This window comes from Crassostrea angulata, chromosome 10, assembly GCF_025612915.1.
Source record: "Crassostrea angulata isolate pt1a10 chromosome 10, ASM2561291v2, whole genome shotgun sequence".
In the NCBI taxonomy this organism is placed as follows: domain Eukaryota; kingdom Metazoa; phylum Mollusca; class Bivalvia; order Ostreida; family Ostreidae; genus Magallana; species Magallana angulata.
In genome coordinates, this window is record NC_069120.1 from 51502413 (window position 1) to 51525018 (window position 22606).

At 35.9% G+C, this 22606-nt stretch overlaps 2 protein-coding genes across 9 annotated transcripts in view; one reads left to right on the forward strand and one right to left on the reverse strand.

Annotated features, from left to right (window-relative positions):
* Positions 1-1200: 1200 nt before the first annotated feature.
* Positions 1201-12192, forward strand: LOC128167230 (rhodopsin, G0-coupled-like). Its single transcript, XM_052832822.1, has 5 exons — positions 1201-1356; positions 7011-7173; positions 7775-7902; positions 10311-10648; positions 11073-12192. The coding sequence occupies exons 1-5, from the start codon at positions 1263-1265 to the stop codon at positions 11478-11480; spliced, it is 1131 nt and encodes a 376-aa protein (XP_052688782.1). The 5' UTR covers positions 1201-1262; the 3' UTR covers positions 11481-12192.
* A 2733-nt stretch (positions 12193-14925) lies between these two features.
* LOC128167053 (uncharacterized protein DDB_G0271670-like) overlaps positions 14926-22606 on the reverse strand; it is a 34250-nt gene continuing 26569 nt past the window's right edge. For 3 of the 8 annotated variants that reach the window (XM_052832552.1, XM_052832554.1, XM_052832551.1), the window contains exons 2-4: positions 20642-20713; positions 19637-19698; positions 14926-17043 (exon numbers count right to left, since the gene is read on the reverse strand). In XM_052832552.1, coding sequence (XP_052688512.1) covers positions 15611-17043; positions 19637-19698; positions 20642-20682 — 1536 coding nt within the window. In that variant the 5' untranslated portion in view covers positions 20683-20713 and the 3' untranslated portion in view covers positions 14926-15610. Of the gene's footprint in view, positions 17044-17345; positions 17525-19636; positions 19699-20641; positions 20714-20842; positions 20997-22606 lie in introns of those variants that run through there. The other 5 variants (XM_052832556.1, XM_052832557.1, XM_052832555.1 and 2 more) reach the window with 3 other exon arrangements.

A 22606-nucleotide genomic window follows, 5' to 3' on the forward strand; every position in this document is an offset into this window, starting at 1 on the left:
GTTTATCTTTTAAAATGTCACCTTTAAATCAAGTAGCTATAGTTGATAATTTTTACATCGTTCATTGGTGTCTTCTTTATACTTTTGCTACTGATTTACGTGGATTACTCGTATGATGTTTGGAAATGCGCACCCACAGTTTTGAATCTCGCATCTTATGAACTGTTTTGCAAATGAGACAACATATTATTATAAATACAACTTCTGTTGCTTAAACGAAGATAACTTATTGATTAATTTCCCCTAATCCCTTCAATGTTCTACTATGTACTCCGAATATTTTGACACTGTAAAATACTAATACTATTTCTTTAGAAATAATTAGTACAAGATTTCCAAAAATTGACTACATGTATTTGGGAAATGGTTAGTATGTTGTAGGTTTTGCCTGTTGCTCAATCCTACTGATATGTTTATGAATCATAAATTATTTATATTTATTGCAAAAGCTTCAAGTTTTTTTTCGAAAATGTTGTAAATGTTTTGCGTATCTATAAACACGAAATTGATGACATCGCCAAATTTAAATTAAGTTTAGCATTGTGTCGGTGAATGTTTTAGCTTATTCGCGAGATATCTATGTAATATGATTGCCAAAAACTAGCGTTTTTGTTAAAAAAAAATAGCTCAATATAGACTTTTGTACCCTATTGTGATAACTGATAATAATTTCTTTCAAATTAATTTTCGACATATTTCAAGCATACTCTTTGCCCTGCTATACGTCATTTAACATTAAAGATCAGACGGGTAAAACTGAAAGATAAATAGATGATAGATCGATAGAGGGAAAGAAAGAAAGATAGAAAGAAAGATAGAAAGAAAGAAAGAAAAATAGATAGATAGATAGATAGATAGATAGATAGATAGATAGATAGATAGATAGATAGATAGATAGATAGATAGATAGATAGATAGATAGATATGAATCAATAGATAAACAAATTTCGTGAGCACTACAGGAACTGCTATTACTTTTATAAGTTCGTATAACAATGATTCCCTGTGTCTGCTGTGATTGTAATGTCTCTCCCATCAGCTTAGTTCTCTGATCGTTATAATTCAGCATTACTCGAATAAAGAGGAGATAATATTTATTTCTATGACAACGGTCATAATACGCTGCAGTCCGTGTTGCCTGGCTTATCCTTGACAGGACACATGGACAGTGACGTCATTCAGACCCTGTCAGTCACTGGGTGGTCTGAAACCCAGATTTACAGTGCCACAGCACGAGGTTGCGCGCTCACTCTGTGTGAACCATGGAGACGTTTGGTAACTCTACCGAGATGCTGGCCCAGGAGAAATTGAGCGCCGCCAGTTATATCTCTATCGGGGTCTACATGATTGTTCTGAGTGAGTAGATGTCATTTTTTACATGTTATAAAGTTGCATGCTTCACTTACCGCTGATTTGCCACCTATTCTGTATGACTTAGTGAGACAGGTTGTATAATTACTTAACAACGTTTGATGACAAGCGGACGGGTGTTAGTTTCTATCACGTTTTGAATTATCATTCCAAGATGATTTGTTCGATAGGTTAATTGAATAACTAAATTCCCATTAGTTGGCTTTTTTGTTTTATTATTTTTTATGTATGTTTATCAAATTTCATTTTCAAAGTGCATGATAATCTTGTGTTTCAATTAATTTATCTTTGACGATATTAAAGCATATGCATTCTCTTTATAATTTGTAACACCCTCTTTGAGTATATCGTATGCACTATTGAAGTCCCCCCCCCCCTCACTCTCTCTCTCTCTCTCTCTCTCTCTCTCTCTCTCTCTCTCTCTCTCTCTCTCTCTCTCTCTCTCTCTCTCTCTCCAACAATAACAATAATTTTAAACAGGCTAAGATCTAAGGCAAGACCCTCTCACTTATTTTCTTTCAATCATTTGTATAAATATAATTTGTGGATATTATATAAATCCTGCTTAACTACGTATATCCGAAATATGTCCATGGTATAGTTACTATGCAAATCAAAGCAATTTAATGAATCAAGTACTGATTGCTATGATCAAATCTCCACCCACATTACCTTCTCAATATTTTTTGGGGGGTTTTTTTTTGTTTTGTTTTTTTAGAATTTGTATTTGTATTTTCCCCCAGACTTCTTTCAGAAATCGTTTATTGTAAAATGCGGTTAAATAAAATGTATGTCATCAAATTGATTGCATGCTATACATTCTGTCTCTTGTGGCGTTATGCAAAGACTGTAAACAGATTGAATATTTTAGATTATATTAAACGACTTTTCTTTCAGTAAACTCTAAACATTCTTTATAATCATAAACATTTATGAAGATATGGGTCACATCACTCACCTTAGCAATAAAATCAGCTGTATAGTCATATACAGAACAATGTCGTATAATAAATCCTGTGTATAGAAAATTTCACTGCATATTATTATATTTATCATTGAGCACACTGGCGTCGGAAGCAAATTGAAAGTGGGGGGGGGGGGGGGGGGGGGGGGGCTAGACTAATCCTCAGAAATATTGAGAAACAAGTAATTCCCAAAATCATGGAAATCCTAATCCGTGGGGGGGGGGGGGGGGGGTTATACCTATATTTCCAAAACAAATTACTTACCAAAAATTTTTTTACCCCCAAAATCATGAAATTCCTAATCCGGGGGGGGGGGGGGGGGGGGGGGGGCTAGTATGCTTCTCAATCCAACTTCTCAATCTTTCAAGGTAAATTTAGGGACAATAATCTTTCCTGCGAGAAAAAGTGGGGAGGCTGAACCCTCTATCGTGCTATGTTTCTAATGGTTAAGTATAACTTTGCAAAAAAAGTGGGGGGGGGGGGGGCTAAGCCCCCCTAGCCCCCCCCCCTGTTCCGACGCCTTTGGAGCACCTTTGTAACAGAATAATTTTACAGTCATATCACATACAGAGCATTCAAACTGTGAACCCCTTGTGAGGCCAAAGAATGGTCCAGGGTCTAAACCATTTTAAAGAATCAACAATATGTCAAAATGCTTGCATATAATTTAAACCATATATTATAACATTTGACTTCTTGTGAATAATTTAAATGTTTTCCTTTGCAAAATTGAAATCCCCCCATGTGGCCCAACCCTACTCTTGAAGATTATGATTTTGACAAATTTTAATCTACACTATCTTAACTGACTAGCATTACAGCTTTTCAAGACAAATTGTGTTTTAGAAGATTATTTTAACAAAAAAAATCCTATATAATCCCATGTTAAAATTTGCCCCCCATTGTGGCCCCACCCTACTCCCGGGGATCTTGATTTGAACAAACTTGAATCTTCTCACCTGAGGAATGTTTACAGTTACAGCTCTCCAGCCAATTAGTTTCTGAGAAGATTTTTAAAGATTTTTCTCTATATTTTCCGGTGTGAAAATTCGACCCATTACTGTGGCCCACCCAACCCCCAGGGATCATGATTTGAACAAACTTGAATCTACCTTACCTGGGGATGCTTCCACACGAATAATAGCTATTCTGGCCCATCAGTTTTTGAGAAAAAGATTTTTAAAGATTTATTCTATATCTTCCAACATGTATGTAAAAGTCGAACCCCCCCTTCCACTTTGGCCCAACCCTACCCCCGGAGATCATGATTTAAGCAATCTTGAATCTACCTAACCTAATGATGCTTCCACACAAGTTACAGTATTCCTGACTGAAAAGTTTATGAGAGGAAGATTTTTAAAGATTGCCCCTATACATGTATATTATTATTTGAAATTTGACCACCCCCTGTGGCCCAACTCTACCCCCGGGGGTCATCATTTTACGACTTTAAATCTTCAATACATGAGGATGCTTCCACTTAAACTTTCAGCTTTCCTGGCCAAATGGTTCTTGATAAAAAAAGATTTTTGAAAATTTCTCCCAAAAAATTCAATAATTCCTAATTTTTTTTCCTTAAAAAAGGGCGTGGTCCTTAATTCTTTGAATCCACTTTTCACAAGGGTGGTTTGTGCAAAGTTTGGTTGAAATTGGCTCAGTCGCAATTGCGGACACACGGACGGACAGGCAGGCGGACGACAGACAAAATGTGATCAGAAAAGCTCATTTGAGCCCTTTTACCAAATCAGTTACAAGGAGAGCCATGTTTTGACAAATGTATTGTTTTTTGCGAAAAAAATTAGCGAGGAGGTTTTTTTTGGTTTTCTTATTATGTACGTGTTTTAAAAACAAGACTATGCATTTTGGACATATACAATGCGCATGAATTTCCATGAACGATTTTAAAAAGCGCTGGTATTTGGCTGCACATCGAAGAAACGCTCTCCGACGCTAAAACATTAAAAAGCATGAGAGAGAGAGAGAGAGAGAGAGAGAGAGAGAGAGAGAGAGAGAGAGAGAGAGAGAGAGAGATATTACCAGTCTCTATTACACAAATGCATTTAGCACACCAAAAGAGGCCGGCTTTCAGTATTTTGGTTGTTGTTGTTGTAATTTCCTCAATGGTTTGATGCAATGCGAATTATAGTGCACATGTACAATGTACTAGGCACAAGACAAAAGTACATGCTTTTCAAAATGAGAATCAGAGCTACAAGTAACAAATAAACCTAAGTATGATATACACCTATAGAGAGGAAACTGTAGCCATCAGACGTCTGTGAAGCAGCAATAATGATTTACAGCTTCGCGTACTCGTACGTGTTCAAGTGTACAGAGAGGAGCAACCTCGCTATGTCTCAGTTTATCAAAACGACAATCTTAATGTACATTTTTATTTGTAAAAGCGATAGAGTACACTGGTTATTTGAAACTATATTCTTTGAAATTCTCCAGGTACCATATGTCGTGGTTCTTCTATAATTACGAGAAAATTGCCTTTAAGCGTAGTCCACAGAAATGAGATATGAAGGTTGTGTTTGACATATTGACGGTTTATGCATGTGGTTAATTTGGATTTTCTTCCAGTATTTAAGAAGCCTATCCTTGGTTTTCAGACAAATTATCGTCCTTTTGGTGTCATAAATACTGAATAGAGAGTAGATCTGCCAAGGACGGTCATTTTTTATACTAAAATCGCGTTTTGTGTTTGTGCTTTTCTTTCATTACTATCAGAGTGCACTTAATTAACACACAGAAAACATAAAAATCTGGTGACATGGAATCGTAATCCGAGCAATGACATAAGCATTATTTAAACATCACACGGGAGATCAAAACTATTTCACAATAATAACAGGGCTTCCGAAGGCGTTCATTATAAAAATATATAGGTAAAAACCATCAGTGACCACCGAAACATGTGCTGGTCCCAGAAAGAGTGGCAAATGTTACAAAGCAATGGAAAGGGGGAAATCCTAAATATATTTCGATGTAATTTAGTTTTAAATTGGTTAATGCAATTAATTCCTGATCTAACAATTGGGTATTACCATTTGCATTAGAAAAAATAGATTAACATTATTTGATTTTTTTTCTCTAGACATTATTGTACAGATTGTGATATTACTAATATCTGCAAGCATCCTATCATACAACCAGTGTGGACTCAATCTATTTCACACTGTGTACCGCTTCCTCCTGAGATCAAATTTTTTTTCAAAGGTTTAGCGATACAGTACAAGAACTCACTTCATGTCCGTTGTTCAGGTGAGCTATCCTACCCATGGGCCTCTTGTTTTATTCTGAATTAGTTATCGGATTCAGTCGGTGTTACATGTATGTTCTTCAAGAGTTTCGTAATTAAGGAGGCTCGATGGTCGTGGCCATTTTGAGTCTGTATATTGATCTCCTTTAGAAGAAAAGTTCAATATAAAATATAGGAAAATGCCGAAATTTTACAGGTACTAAATAATAGTTTATTGCTTAACAAATGATATCTTAAAATTTTAGGGAGAAATGATAGTTTATTCATTGACCATCCAGCCTTCTTGAATGACCTACTGAACTGTAGATGACTGTATACAATGATTTTTATCATTACTGCACCATTAAAGTCTGCATGTACTCTGACTGTGTAACTGGATGGCTGGTTGGCAATGGAAGACAAAATTACACAACTATGATTAGTAAATTGAATCTGATTTATTTCTGTGTGCATGCAATCGCCTTTGTCAACACTATGCATAGAGACGTTCTATACTAAGAGCCTTTGTCAACACTATATTTATCACCTGTTTTTACTGTACTTATATTCTCCCTCACTACGTTCATCTCAATATAAAACAATACAGTGCTAAATGAATAAAACCAACAGGTATTACATAGGTACGCTGCTCGCTAGTGTTTATGTTATTTTACAAATATTAACAACCATCTGTCAGCCCAAACTCGACGCTTTCCATATCATCTGCCATTTTACCTTAAATCGCAACTAGCGAGCGAGCTCAGCGTGCCAAGCCACTGCATGGTCCTACTATTTATATAACCTGATCATGTGACCCGAAACCTATTCGAGTACGTATACAAAACCCATCCCGCTTATGATTTTAAATAGACGCGTTCTATACTAAGAGCCTATGTCAACACTATATTTGTCACCTGTGTTCACTCTTCATAGACGCTATCTATAATAAGAGTGCTGGATGGACGTGGCCAATTTTAGACTATCTTTGTAACCTTTGGAAGTTTTTATAAAGACACAAATAAATCGCCTATCCGAATTTCTTTTTAGACCTGCAGCTAGAATGGTACGAAAATTTTTAATTCAAATACATTATTTTGTATAAACTCTTATTTGATTTAGAACCATTTTACCAAGAGCTTGGACTTTGGGTAGATGTGTCAAACAGCAGTGTGACGTAGGCCTGTCTATTTCATTGTCAGCCACTCAGCCATTGCTCTTTGAAATCAACAAGATTTGTCTGGCTTTTGAGCTAAGACTACGCAATCGGTGCATATTTCGCTTGAAACCGCGTCATTTTCAACTTGTTTTGACGCAAGAAATAGATAGCTACGTCCAACCGAAAGTCCAAGGTCTTGTTAAAATGGTTCTATTTCTTTGGGTTATAGTTATACACGGGATACTTAACTTGTTTTGGTTTATTTTTTATATAGCTTTGACGGCGATACTGGGGAACTGTCTGGTTCTATTTGTGTACTGGAAGAGGAGTCTGTACAAGAGACCCGTTAATTGGTTCATTTTGAACATTTCGGTGGCGGATCTATGCGTCGCTCTGTTCGCCCACCCCCTGTCTGCTTCCGCTTCCTTTAATCGAAGGTGGGTCTATCACTCATTAACCAGTTAGGTCATCTTGAAGAGAGGAAGGGAAAGATACCTTACGGTAATTGATTGATGGGTATCGCTCTCAGCACGGATACCTGAATTGGTCACTCTGAAACATTTTCAAGAATGCATGTGCATACAGTGGTTTCTTCAATATTTGTTATACCAATTTTCGTAAATTTCGTTTTTGACGCAATTAAAAAGTAAAACGAAATTAACCTTAAACGTATCCTTGAACATGTGATTTTTCAGAAAATCCACGAAAAAAAGACGCCAACCAATATTACTGAAACCACATTATTCCGTGAACAGTTTGAATGTTACCATTGTTATGTCATGGAGAAGAACTTACAGTTTTTCAATATACTTATTCATCTCTGAAATATTATTTAAATTTAATAATTCAAACAATTAAAATTTATTATAAAATATATTTCAAAGAAATGAAAATTTAACTGTTCGAATTATTAAATTTAAATACATATTTCAGAGATGAATAAGTATATTGAAAAACTGTAAGTTTTTCTCCATGTCATGTAATCATTTTCAACTTTAGATTGAAAATTAATAAAAGACAGTTATATCATCATTTCAGCTGGAATCTAGATGGTGTCGGGTGCCAGATGTACGGGTTTTTCTGTTACATCTTTGCTTGTAACAACATTATGACGTATGCTGCCATTAGCTACTTCCGCTATCAAATCGTATGTGAGAACAATTATGGTAAGTGGTCGTCGTTGATTTAACCATAATATCCGAGATGATTTATCATATCAGCCATTTATCTTATTTCATAAAGCGATTTGAAACGATTCTTACGAAAGACAAGATATTTGAAATTACGTTTGCTGTGGAGTTTCATGAATATGGATTTTATTAAACGATATCTGCTATTCACAAATTGTCTAGATCTTGTTGAACGAAAATTATTATCTAGACAAAAAAGAATATTTTGTAATAAAGACTTTTGTATTAATAAAGACTGAGATCACGACCCCTTATAATATCATTGTGTTAAAACAAGAGAAATGCAATTATCTTATTTCTTAAATGTATACTAGAACACGCGATAAATGCACGAATTGTTTAGCTGTAAAATAAGGGTGTGGGAATTCAGATGACGCTGAGTGGTATTTAATAATCATTTCTACAAAGTATTGCAAAATAAATCATAGTAAAATATATATAAAAAAAAAACATTGGTGTTACTTGCTTGCAGTTTAGGAAATTTTATGTCAACTCATGATATTGATATTAAAGGGGCATGGTCACGATTTTCGTCAAATAATATTTTAATTTCTATTTTTATTATTTACAATGCTTTAGATATGCATTTCTTATGATCTAATAAAATTTGAGAGTCAGTCTTTAAGTTTTAAGCCCGATACAGAGCTCACAAATCTGTGACATGTAAACAAGGCTCGTGCCCTGTTTTTGTTTACATAGGTTCAATTTACCAATTAAAAACCTTTTTCGAGCTGATTTTTCTATCTTCTTATTCATTTTAAGCATACTAGTAGATAAACAGTTCCTGACGTTTAACACATTCATTTTAGGTTTAAATTTGAAATTTTTACTTCAACATTCAAAATGTAAACAAAAGCTTTGTTTTCATGTCAAAGAATTTTAAGCTCTGTAACTCACTTATAACTCAACAAATGACACTCAAATTTTGTTTGCCTATTAAGAATGCCTCACTGAAGCATTGTAATTATTCAAATTGGAAAATAATTTTTGACCAAAATCGTGACCATGCCCCTTTAATGGAGGAAGTGCGTAACCAACATCAATGCGCATGTCCGAGGGAAATAAGGCGATTGTTGTTGTTTGCATTTAAAAGAATCTTAATTAAATATATCGTCATAATGGTGTAAATGGTTAACAGTTTGTAATATCATGAGCGGATCCATAAAACTTTTCGGGTTGGGGGTGGGGGTTGGAAATCCAACGATTATTTGAGTTTGCCGAGTGAGAAGTCATATTTTTTGTAATTTTACATTGTAAATTTTTAAATATTTGAATTGTGCAGGGGGGTTAGACCTCTCTGACCCCTTCCCCTTAGATCCGTGCACGAATATGATCTTTTGTAATAGGTGTAATACGATTGTCCTCCATGGAAATCTTAGTCTCGCCTGTTTTGATAAGTATCACTCGAACTATTAAAAGGATAACTATTATTTTGCTTCAGTCTTCAAGCAGACAATTCGTTTTTTTTTTTGTTTATTGTTTTGTTCGTACTCGTATATATATAGGATCGATTTAAGCTAATAAAGTATATAGTTCACTCTCATGAAAAATGAATTAGAGACATATATTTGATTGAAACATTGTACATGTAGCAAGTACGAAGGTGTTTACCCTCCACCCATTTTTGTTTATTAGTCTAAAATTAGCTGTCGATGTCATGTGATACATTGATATTTAAAAAGAAACAAAAGTTTCTTGGCAGGAAAATAAATAATCAAAGTTTTATATCTTTTTAACGAGATCGTATTTAGCTTTGTAATTTACACCATGTGAGTCACCTTTATAGTAACTAACACATGTGTTCATGCACAGAATGGCGCGTTTAGCTTTGAGCGGAGGTAAAGATAAGTTAATTTGCGCGGATGTTCTTGTTCGAACGCGCACTGGTTTATTCTTGGTCAAATCAGTATGAAAACTGGTAAGATGCTATTTTCAGACCTGTCGATGATTAAATATGTTGTGCATGTAATTTTATGCTCTAAATTTAACATTTATCGGTTGAATTTAAAGTTTAGCGATTACAAAAATCAAAACGGGAATCTGAGGTTTCACTTCCGTCCGTCATATTGGAACAGCCATGATGAAATTCAGCGACTGATATAACCACGATTTCATTTTTGTAAGGCTATCTAATTAGTCCGATCTTAGTTAAGTTGAACTACGGCGATCGGATTGAATGTGATCGAACTCCTCAAACGAAATTAAGAATCTGACGATCTAGTATCACACCTTCATAGCTCATACTATGTAAGGCTAGAAGTAAAAAGAACTTTTAGACAAAAGTAGTTTTCGTATGGTAAAAAGGTGCCAAGAAGATACCTCATTGAAATATGGTTTTTCGAAAACGGTACCCGATCTAATCCAATCTTTTATTGAAATTTCAGTTGCTAGGATACAGCGAGGGCGAATCTTGTCCGTTTTGATCAGTATCTGGATGTTTAGTTTGTTTTGGACCGTCTCCCCTTTGGTCGGATGGAACGGCTATGAGTTGGAGCCCTACAGGCTGACCTGTAGTATCCGGTGGTATGGTCACGTGGACAGTGACAGGGCCTACATATGCCTGGTCCTGCTCTGTGTGTACGTGTTTCCGCTCTCTGTCATGATCTTTTCCTACATTCAGATCGCCAGACATGCCCGCCGCCTGTCCTGCACCTATCCTTCTAGCAATGAAGGTGGGAATAAAGCCAAATTTCTGTATAACTTGGAAAGAGGGGCAACAAAGGCAAGATAGCTCTTATATTCTGATATTAGAACCATTTTAACAAGACCTTGGACTTTCGGTTGGACGTACATGTAGCTATCTATTTCTTGCGTCAAAACAAGTTAAAAGTGACGCGTTTTCAAGCGAAATATACACCGATTGCGTAGTCTTAGCTAAAGAGCCAGACAAATCTCCTCGATTTCAAAGAGCCATGGCTGAGTGGCCAGCAATAAAATAGACAAGCCTACGTCACATTGCTGTTTGACACATCTACCCAAAGTCAAAGCTCTTGTTAAAATGGTTTTATACAAAATACTACCGCTTTAATCTTAACGGATGTCCCAAAAACGAATGCCTTGCTTTGAAGATGTTGCATGGTTGTTAAACTTTAATAAAACTTTTTTGTAAGGTCAATAAAAAATAAACCCTGTTTTTTCATTGGTAGATTTCGTTGCTGATGACACTGTCTTTTGTGTTCACATGGACTCCATACGCCTTCATGTCTACAGTGGCTGCGTCAGGGGTCACCATTAATTCCCCCGTTGTTCTGTTGCCGACACTTTTCGCCAAATCATCCTGTGCTTACAACCCATTCGTGTTTTTCTTCAGTCATAGCGCATTTAAATCCTACCACTTTGGATTTTCCTCTTGTATAAAGACCCCAGAAACACAAGAACATCCTGGAGTGTACGTCAGCAATGTCAGGTTCCGGAATCGGGTGGGACCTTCCGGTGCCACCCACGCCACCAGCAGGGCGGGTATACGTTCCTCCACGGAAGCCATACCAAACGGTGACCATTCCAAAGTAATCCAACTATCTGTTCATCCCGTACAGCAAAGCAATGTCCTATGATATCTGTTGTAATCAGCGTCAGGTGATGGACAACTGCTAAAGCGCCGTCTGTGACACAACGCCATACTGTATTGGATGTTTCTGTATCTTTTGGCGCCCCCTGCTGAGCTTCAAACGTTCAATGTGGCTAAAGGTCGTGAAGTTCCAAATCGAATGTAATTATCTTCATATCGACCCTGAAAGAACGGATTAAAACAGCCTAAAACTGAGAAGATATGTGAATCCCGAAAGTGAGGATAACACCGAAGCTCCAAAATCAGTGAACTGTGACATGTGCTATGTGCCATGTGACAATAACAAATTATTGTTGTAGCAATTTTAACCAAATTAGTATTGAATAAAATATTAACTTGCAGTGCAGAAACGGGTGCTTAAGTGGCGATTTTTGTCCACAGAAAAAAAGTTGTATTTATGTACAGAGGATTCATTTGTTATGGTTTATTAAACGAATCATTATGGGTCTAAATTTGGGTACAGCTATCTAAGGATCTTATAAAAATGATTCTGAAGTGGATTTTTTTTAAACCATTCTGATATATGACAATCCTTAAAGGAAGCCTCTATGATTATATTAGCACATCATTCAGATTCGGTCAGATGTAGTTCATTTCATATAAAGCCTTCAATTATCGCTCTATATTTACATTTTCCAGTGTCTTTGTCTGTAATTATACTACAAATCGATTTTGTAATTAATACTCCAAAACATTTCATCAATGCATAACTAATTTGAAATGTAATCGTACAACAGTTGAAAAATATATAAATTTAAATAATATAGATTCATTCTTTGAGTATATGAGCTGCTCAAATACGGTCGGGTGTGATCACATTTATTGGAGCATATATTTTTAAATCTATTGGATTTGATCACCCCCAGCCGTATTTATCACCTCATATACTCAAAGAATGATTTCTTAAATAGAGAAAAATAGCCGTTTTAATGACAACAACAGTCGTATGACATACACTGTATACATATACACTATTCCACTATTTTTCCCCAACAGATCTCATGAATCTTCAAAATCATCAGATTTTATACATGCTAGTAAGCATTTCTATATTCGTTTTGAAACAATGATTTTAGATCACGAAATATCCAACTAAATCTAAAATATTTTTTTTAATGAGAGCATATATTTTTAATTCTATTTTTTACATAAATATTTATAGATATTGTTTAATTGATAGTATTCATTAAAACGATTTAGCTAGAGTTACTTCCCGTTTGCGGCAAGACGAAGTGAAAAATTAAAGTAAAAATAAGAAAATGAGCAGGAAAATTGAAGTTGTTTTTTTTTTTTGCTTGTCACAAATTTTTTTGGATGAACCTGCCCCCCTTCCTCAGTTTCATAAACGATGCTACGTGCCTGCAACCAATTTCAAGTTGTATCCATGCAGGATTTTTTTCCAGGGGTGGTGGGGTGGTCCAGGGGATAATTGTATTTGCCCGGGTTGGGTTTGGGAGGGGATCCGAGGCCCATTCTTGGTAATTTTAACTTTATTATGGGGATTTAACTAGTTTGAATTCTCCAGTTGAATCCAGACTCACCCACCCCTCTACTTCCGCTCATGCTCAAAATGGGCATCTGATGTAGAATGCACTGTTTTTATGACGAATTTAACTTTATAAGAGTCTATTTTTTAATTGTAACTTTTATTTTTATACTGCAGGCACGTAGCAACACGGGGGGGGGGGGGCTGGTTGTCAAGATATTTCGATGAGTCTGCCACCCCCCTCCACTTTTAAAAACGATGCTTGCTACGTGCCTGTACTGTTACCTGTGTATATTTCAGTCATAAACGTTTGATATTTGACAATGGTTGCTCAAAAAGGAAATTTTACTCTCTTTTGTTTAAACGGCTCTCTATCTATCAATGAAAATTCTATGTCGCTGTTAACAATAAAGACCAGCAATTGATATAATATTTAGTGACTGTTGATTGGATGTAAAAGTGGGTTACGTTCTTAAAAGGCCCAAAAAGTTGCGACTGCCCAAACTACAGGGAATAAGCCCGTTTTGATATTAATTTCAAAGCAACCATTGTGGTTTTTCTGAGATTGACACTTTTTTATGAAGTTCAACCTATACGTTTTTTTCTTTCTTTCAAACTATTACTACTGTAGAACTATTACTACTGTAGAACTATTACTACTGTAGAAGGCTGGTGATGCCACAGAGGAAAAACACTACTGAAAGTCGAGGCACGTTATTGGCGATTACCGCTACATATAATAGTAAACGATGAACACAATACAAATGACTCATGTCTTGTTCCTTCGACTACAGGCAAGAGAAGGGATGACATACGTTAACTATGCATGTTGCAGCTTAACTGTTGCCTTTACATGCAATCTTGCCTCTCTATAGCCTTACTCGCATATTCTTTCTTTTCAGGTTATTTTACCTTACCTTACTTGCAATTGTACTGTTAAGACCAAACCCAATCCATAGCCGCAACTTACTTCCGATTCTCATGTACTATAAATATCATTTACTTTAAACATTAGGGGCCTCCATGTTGCATCATACCAATTCATAAAGGAGCAGGCACGTAAATTGTTTTTTTCAAAGTGGAGGGCCTTTTTTATTGTACAAATATACAACTGGGATAGGAGATATACACAAGATCAGAAACTTAGACCACCTTCTTTCTAAAACAAAGAGTCATTCGGGTAATACACGAGAGCGATGTTTTTTTATTTATTGAATTTTTAGCATTCTAGCCATCATGCGTGTTCCTAGCACCTCTGGGTAAATATGATACACTTATCTTACGTCTTGTCAGTCAAAAGATCAGAATACAATATCTCCACGGGCTGTTGGAAACAGTTCAATACGCTCCGCTGCTTGAGGCCAACAACGGACATTAAATCAATACATGTAGTAACTATTTTATTATCTAATTATATAAATACTTGAGAAGTCATTTAATCTTTGTTGAGGAATTGTTTGGTCACATAAACTTCTATGTATTCAAATTATTTACAAGAACAAGTTGCTGACCTTTAAAAAAGAATCTGTATACATATAACAGTAGCTTTCTTCGGAAAACTAGCTATATAGTGAGTTTTCTTCGGAAGAAAGCTGGCTATCTATGAGGTTTTCCCCGATGGTAGAATATCCCCCGCATATCTTTTGGAATCATTTCATCATACCACCATATTGAGAGAATTCAGAAACGTAGTGATGGGTAAAAAATGTACACGAAAACTGTTTACTTGGGTGAGCGATGTGGCCCTTGGGCCTTTTGTTTCCATATTCTGTTACCTAATAAACATCATAGCATATCAGTAATGGGAATAATTCGCTCCAAACAGAGCAGTCTCTTTTTTTGGAAAATAGAAAAAGTTTCTTGTGTAAAAATCAATCGATAAGGTCAGCTTGCTAACTGATAAGATAAATGTATATATTTATTGTTTTATGTATACAACAAATGATTTTGTATATATAAATCTATATTTTATTGTTTGAAACAAACATAAGCTCGAAACAAACTTGAGCAATTGTTACAAGACTCATTCCATGTAACCCATGAAATGCACGACATATTGGAATGTACAATATCAACCGGAATTCACGTTATAACAAGTAGGACAAACATCTAAAGTAACATAAAGGAGATTCATGAACGAGTATACGGCAAAATACATCAACTGAGTGTCACATAATCTCAAACAACTCTTCGAAAACGAACAGATATTTCAAAACTAATAAATAAGCTTTCATACACACATCAAGCACTCACATGAATCTCTCACGGCATTCATAACAATACGCAAAGATATGCGTGGTAATAGAGTTGTTCATAATGCTGTTATTTCCTTTCTCGATGCTTTGAGCTAACAGTTGCGTTTCTTACACATGGCTGCAATATATTTTAAATTATATTGACGTGGAATTCGTACATAAATAATGCTGGTTATCAAATGTTTGACAATGTAATTCATTCAGATAGACCCACACTACAGATACAGAGAGGAACACATACTTTTCCTCGGTAAATAATTGTATTCACCGAATTTAGAGATATATTATGCAATGAACAATAACCATATACATGTATATAAATATACAATACAGCGGAATTCGATAAAATCTGACTTTGAGCGAGTAATCAAGTATCTACAATCCTATCCAGTGTGGGTAGAAATAGTCCATGTAATCTGCACTGTAGGCGCTGCGCAGACCGGATCCCTCCCTCGCCGGCCATTTGTAATACGTCACAGTCCCGTTACTTAGCCAGCCTGCCCACCAACCGTAGGAACCCACCGACGTAATCACGTGATCACATGACGCCATCACAGCCATATCTACTTCTGGTGAGTTACCCGACACGAATTCAACTTTGTTGCTCTTCGGGATGTTTGCCTTAGACCACGCCAAGTCATTTGTACATACAACAAATAACGGACTAGAATAATTATTAAATAGTGCTACCGCTTTTTCAAAGTATTCCTTAGTTGCAACTTGATAACCAAATCCATGGTTGACCATATCCCCCCGCCGTACGTGAATACCTATTACAGTCACATTCTCACGTGTTGTGTTATACTTTTTTAAGAAGCCATTGATAGTACTATCAGCTTTTGTCTGAATATGGTCTCTAAACTTGAGTTGCCCTCGAATATCACTAGATACGTCGTGAAAATATTTCCACGACTGTAGAAAGTTCCCTACTCGGTACGTAGTGTCTGCTTTGAATTTCAAAACGTTTGGGTCAAATCCGCTTGCCCGGCCCTCTCCTCGGAACTTCGCTGCCGCACACTCGCGTCGGGTTTTGCTAACGATTAGATGGTTGTCTGTTTTCAATTTAAATATTTTATTTATATTATCACCTTCTCCTATCACAAACTTGACGTTTTTAGATGCTGCTATGCCGTATCCCGACGCAAACTGAAATAAATTGTTCCCCAATCTTCCCGTAAAAGTCGGACAGATGTAGGAGGCGGACGGCGACCTTGTTGTTGAAGGTGATGCAATCGACAAGTGTGTAGATGGTGGCGTGGTTGTTACAGCTGTTGTCGCTGATTTCTTTATGGTGGAAGGCAGTTTGGAAGCAAGGGTTGGGGAAGTTGAAGCCCTTTTGGATGTGGACAAAGAGGTCGTTGTCGACTTCAGCGGCGCAGCCGTTGTACCGGCCTTTGAAGAAGATTTCTGGTTAGGATTAGCAGAAGAGGATTTAGGAAGCGATGACACAGGAGGACGGGAAGAGGAAGAAGTCGTTGTCCTCGTGGATGAAGAAGATATTGTTGATTCTTTTTTAGATGAAGTTGATACTGCTTTCGATGATGATGATGATGAGGATGATGAGGATGATGCTGACAAAGATGTCGGTGATGATGCATTCTTTGCGGTAAAGTCTGGAGACACGGGTGGTGGATCTCTAAATGAATTCACTGGAAGGTATTCATCAGACGACGCTTGGTTGCTTTGTAGAATGACATTTATAATACGAATAGGTTTAAAGTGATTCGGTCCCATCCCTTGACTCACCGACAGCAGAGTGAAGAGCGCTGCTACCGTTGCGAAGAAGCTTGCCACAACGCATGCGAAATCTGAAAAGTCAAAGATAATCTGTGTACGGTTTTTTCTAGTTAGATAGGATATTTTTTTTTCGAAATAAAACACATTAATAATGTCCAATATATATCATTTTTTAACCTACTGCTAAATTGTAATATTTTTAAGTCTCGGAATAAATATCATATATACATGTATATATACAAACACATTTTAGTTATTTGCTTTCTTATAATCTATGCAATACCGATATCACAAAGCTGTATAAATACATACAACATATTGTCACATATATATAAACATTTTAACCAAACCTGACGTGTTTTGTTGTATTTACTTTTAGAAGGCAAATCCAGAAACCGTTTCGATCCACTGATCAGGTGAACACTATGTACAACACACTTAGTTAGTGTATGATACGTTCGTTAAGAGAGTATTAAGAATGTTTACCACCTCCCCATTTCAAAAAGAATAACAAATGAAAAAATATGAAATAGTGAAATAGAAATACATGTAAAGGAAATCCGACTGTTTAAAATGCAGTGATATTCCATTTATCTTACTTCAAACTGAAGTTTGTTTTAAACCCCATTACAAAGTTAGCTTTCTGTTATCCATTACCCATACACGATGATGAAAAACAAGCCTCAAGTAAAATAGTAATATTGTTTTAAATATTATCTGGAGAAAAACAAAAAAAAAAACCCCAAAAACATAAACAATCAAATGTGGCTGGTAAAAGCCTCTGGAATCTTTTAAAATCACAAACGACGAATCACTTGTCTGGTGATAGTAACTTAACAATCGCAACTTCTCGGGCCTTTCCGACAGGCTCCGAAAACACATCGAATGAATTACCTGGGCGTCCATGAGAACCCCATTTTCATAAAACTTGATATAAATACAACACATTTTTTAAGATCTGTTGAGATGTAAGCTAGACTTCATTAAAGTAAATGATATACCCTAAAATATAACACAGAAGCGACTTATAAGGCTGTATAGCCGATACTTATTTTAATGGAAGGCGACTCCATTTTGTATGAAATTCTAACATCCGGTAATGTTAATACATTCGAAGTGTTTTTCCGAGCCTGCAGGAATGGCCCGAGAAGTTGCAATTGAGTAATTTAACTGGTAAGTGGAAATGTACATGTTAAAATTCATTAATTGCAGGATGAACAAAATATCTTTAAATAAATAAATTTCATGTTTGTTACAAAGTGGTAACTAATGTGGCCATCTTTAATTTGATGCTTAGCATAAAATATTTAGGCTACGAATGTATCTACATAGTGTCTAGGATAGCTTGCCGTTCAACAGCGTAGCTGCTACGTAGCCCTACGTAGCAGCTACGAACATGAACGCAACCCCGCAGGTTACCTCTTATAGAAATTGGTAACATAAGGCATACCCCAAGTGACAACTCGCTCTCTCTGTGTAATAGGGTTTAAAGGGATGTCGGCTTCCACCGCAAACGGATCCATAAATATTGTTCGATTAAAAGGCGTACTTTTAAAGACTAACAGTGGATTGGGATTAAGAAAATATCTATTTAAAAAATTCTTCAAGCAATTTGTTGTGTAATTCTGGCTTTCTGGTGTAAGTCGATTCTCAACAGGCACTAGACCGTTGTGTGTAAGTATATTGACGCTGATCAATCTAAAGCTCTGCGAGAAAATTCGGGTGTACAGACCGTTATAGTGTACTGTTTTTAACAAAGAACCATACTGATTACAGGTTTAACGTATATACACTTTATAAATAGTGCCTGTTTGGGAGGGTAAAAGTTGAAATTGACACCCCGAGAAAACCATTGTCAACCGACGCGAAGCGGGGTTGACAATGGTTTTCGAGGGGTGTCAATTTCAACTGTTTATAGTTGTTATACTGAATGTCTTAATTTTAAAGAAAACATCACTGCTTTTAGATAGGAATAACATGAATTCTGAATTCTAAGGCGAACCATACGCGCACGATTTTCGCGCATGTAACAATGCGTAATGTTACCCGTTGCTTAGTGCGTTGCTAACGCTGAGGGTAATAGAACAGATTATGAACTGCGTCTAAACCAATCAGATTTCAGTATTTAACATGAAAGTATAACAAAGGGAATTGTACAATATATACGACGTCATATAAAAATGTAAACTGCAGTTTAGTGATGTTACATTAATAATACATTTTATGCTGGTTATGATATGATGAATAACAACAATATGATAATTTGATAGCATATATTTTTAATTTTAATTTTTAATATTATCAAAATATTCATCAAGATTTCTTAACTCTGACAGTTTTTGTTGACAACAATTGAACAACAATAAAGGCAGAAGAGGTTTTTTTCAGTGATATTTTTTAAATACAGCTTTCTTATTTATTCGTAAAATTGACGGAAAAAAAGTCATTCATTTGCAATCGTTTCTAAAAGAGTTATGAAATCTTCCATGTTCAATTTCCAGCTACAATGGGAAGATACGATATTTACTTATAGACTGTACATACATGTATATACATTTGGTAATTATAGTTTTGTCAAACATAGTTGTAGTTCAAAGTTATTATATGTTAAATACTTTAAATGCATGGCAACCAAAAATTATGAAATACCTGTGTTTCACATACATTTAACATTTGTTGGCATTTTTTTGGTTGACCTATCGAAGAGTTCCTCACATACAACAAGCCTGCAATTAACGGCGGATACACTCTTCAGTATAGTCTCTACAGTAGACTTGCGCTAGATAAATTTGGACTATCTAACTTATTTCCCAACACATTTTGTGCAAGTATTTGAGTGTGACCAGTTTCAAAGTATCACAAGACACAAAGTATCACAAGACATACGTATGTTTTGCTATATTCTGTTTACTTTATACATTTTAATTTGCCTTTGAAATTCTTCAAATGAAATTTCATAATTTTAATTTTTTTTCACTTCGAAATACACTGTCTTTAATGCTAAACTATTGCATTTTAAATGCCCTGAAACTTTTCTCAACAAAGATTCAGAGTTCACAATTCTTAAGTTTGTAATTCGTAATTTATAAACAAAGTTCGTGCCATGCTTTTGATTTGTTAACGTATTTAAATTGTATCCTGAATAGTTGGTTAAAGAGTATGTAGGATCGCTTCAAATGCAAGGACAATGCTCCCAAGGGCTGGACTCGTATCCACAAATAAGAACTCTAAATATTTCTTATCATAGTTTTTTAAATATCATTTTGTCCAAAAACACTGAGTTAATTTTAAATTTTTGAAGGGGGGGGGGGTACCATTTAATTGCCATTGATATTGTTTTTTATGTTTGGTTCTAAATAAGGGCGTTTTGTTCAAAAGTATCTGACAACTCCATCTTCGCTAGCCAAGGTCGACGATCCCTGGTGTTTCTTTATTCGGTTAGAGCTACTAAATCTTCCAAGGGTGAATAGAGAAACACCGTGGGTCGTCATCCTTGGCTAGCGAAGATGCTGACAACTCATAAGCTAGATTGTTCGACATTAAAAGATAAAAGATTGTAGTTACTTTTATTGTTTACTTCGAAACAAAGCACGTAACAAAATTGATAAAATGCATACGTATTTAACCTGAGATCTATATAAACATAAATATAAGTGTAAGTTTACTTACATCGTTTTTTGTTCATTGACACGGTTCTTTCTTAGATTCATGTCCCCTCGTCGAAGTTAATGTTGCCACATCCTTAGAAGAAAAAAATGAATAGAAAAATTAAAATATGAGTGTAAGAACATATTTAAAAAAAGTCAAATAAATTCATGTTTAAAAATTCAAAAAACAGTATTACATATATATATAAGGAGGGAAACATACACGGACAGTATGCCTGCCGTTCAATCCATGTACAATGTATTTCAGTCAAGTGCGCTGAAGATGGGGGTTGCTACTCTACCTCATACACAGTGTCGTAAGAATTATATCCTACTATCATCATAATCATGACATGTCCGTTAAAGATGTGCGGTTAATTGGTCGCGAACTGGTAAAACCGGGGGGGGGGGGGGGGTGGGGTCTGTATCGCTGTCTGTAAGACATTCTGTCCCAACCTCGTTTTCCATACTTTTGTTCATTATGGTTTGGTGAATTAATTTAAAATTGACTGTGTTGCTTTTTAACGAGAAACAACTGCTCAAGTTTGAGTTTTATTAAAAGATTGATAACAGACGATGTTGTTATTACTAATCGGATCTTTCACCAAATTTTCTCGAGAAATATTCAGCACATATAACAATTAACATGCAATGTTTTTGGGATGGCGATTGGGGGGGTGTATTGCTTACTAGTATGTAGCTCTTTCAGAATGCTTGTTCCAACAATTTTACATGATCATCAATTGTGCAACGATATATTAGTATACTAGGTACACCTAGCAGTCGGATGAACAATCCTTGCTCAAGGAGAGGGCTCAAATAGACAGATTTCCTGTTGCTCAATCCTTATTATGTAATATTTTTACATAACAAAATATTGTTTAAAAAAATAACCTTGGACAAAAGTCACAAAGCTGTTATTCCTGTGTACTAGTATGCTTTGCACCAAAAGAATGAAATGGTCGTTCCATTTTAAAGCTGATAATGCACTGTCAACCAGCATTAATCCAAATGACTAAATTACTGATGGCGTGTCGGTCATATATTGAGTCACTGCAGAACTGTAGCTATGGGGTCCACAGGTGCTTGAGGACAGGACCCCCCCCCCCCCCCCCCCGATCATTTGGAACGTGATCTACATGTAAGTTTGTGGGCGTCTAAAAACTAGGTCTGTCGACCCGAACCCTCCCGTGCATGTATGGAGGTACATCTTGTCACTCTACAAAAGGACCATGCAGCAGTGATACAAGTTATCAAAAATATATTCGTTTAAATCGATGTGATGGATGATCATTTAGTTTAAGCTGTTATGTCCACCAAAATGTACAGCATTGCATGTTCGGTTCTCTTTGACCGTGATAGAAGTGATCTAGTACTAGACTAATGCCTGTAATAATTATGAGTGACTAACGAAATTGCACAATATGTGTTAAATATGTATCAGTAACTTATTATTTATGCTATGTCGTGTAATCTTTCCCCGTTGTTTTTCTGTTTTTGTCAATTTACCAGTCTATGAAATCAACAGCTTTAATAGCGGTATAGCTTTAAATGATCTGAAATTATTGATACTACACATGTAGCATTGTATCATGCAGAGTGATATTGCTTTGTGGTCGACAGCTGATGAACTTTAATACTACTATATGCTTGATAAACTATACTAACAAATACTTGTCGCTGTAGACAATGAAGAGTTGATAAATACTAATAAATTGAAATGATTTCATTTAAGAAGTAACAGAATGAAGCAAGCTGATTCTATCAAAGGAAAACCATGTTTTACTCGAGTTGGGTACCCCTATAAAAGACTACGGGTCTCGCGTGGGGGGGGGGGGGTGCTCAAGAAACTTGAAGTAATTGACAATTTTCTTCGCGAAATCCACTAAGACACGTGCACGTACGTGGGTATGTCTATTTGTCTAGATTTGCCCCTTTCGCTATTCAGGGGGGTGTCGTATTATAAGTATCTATCGCTGGTGTACAA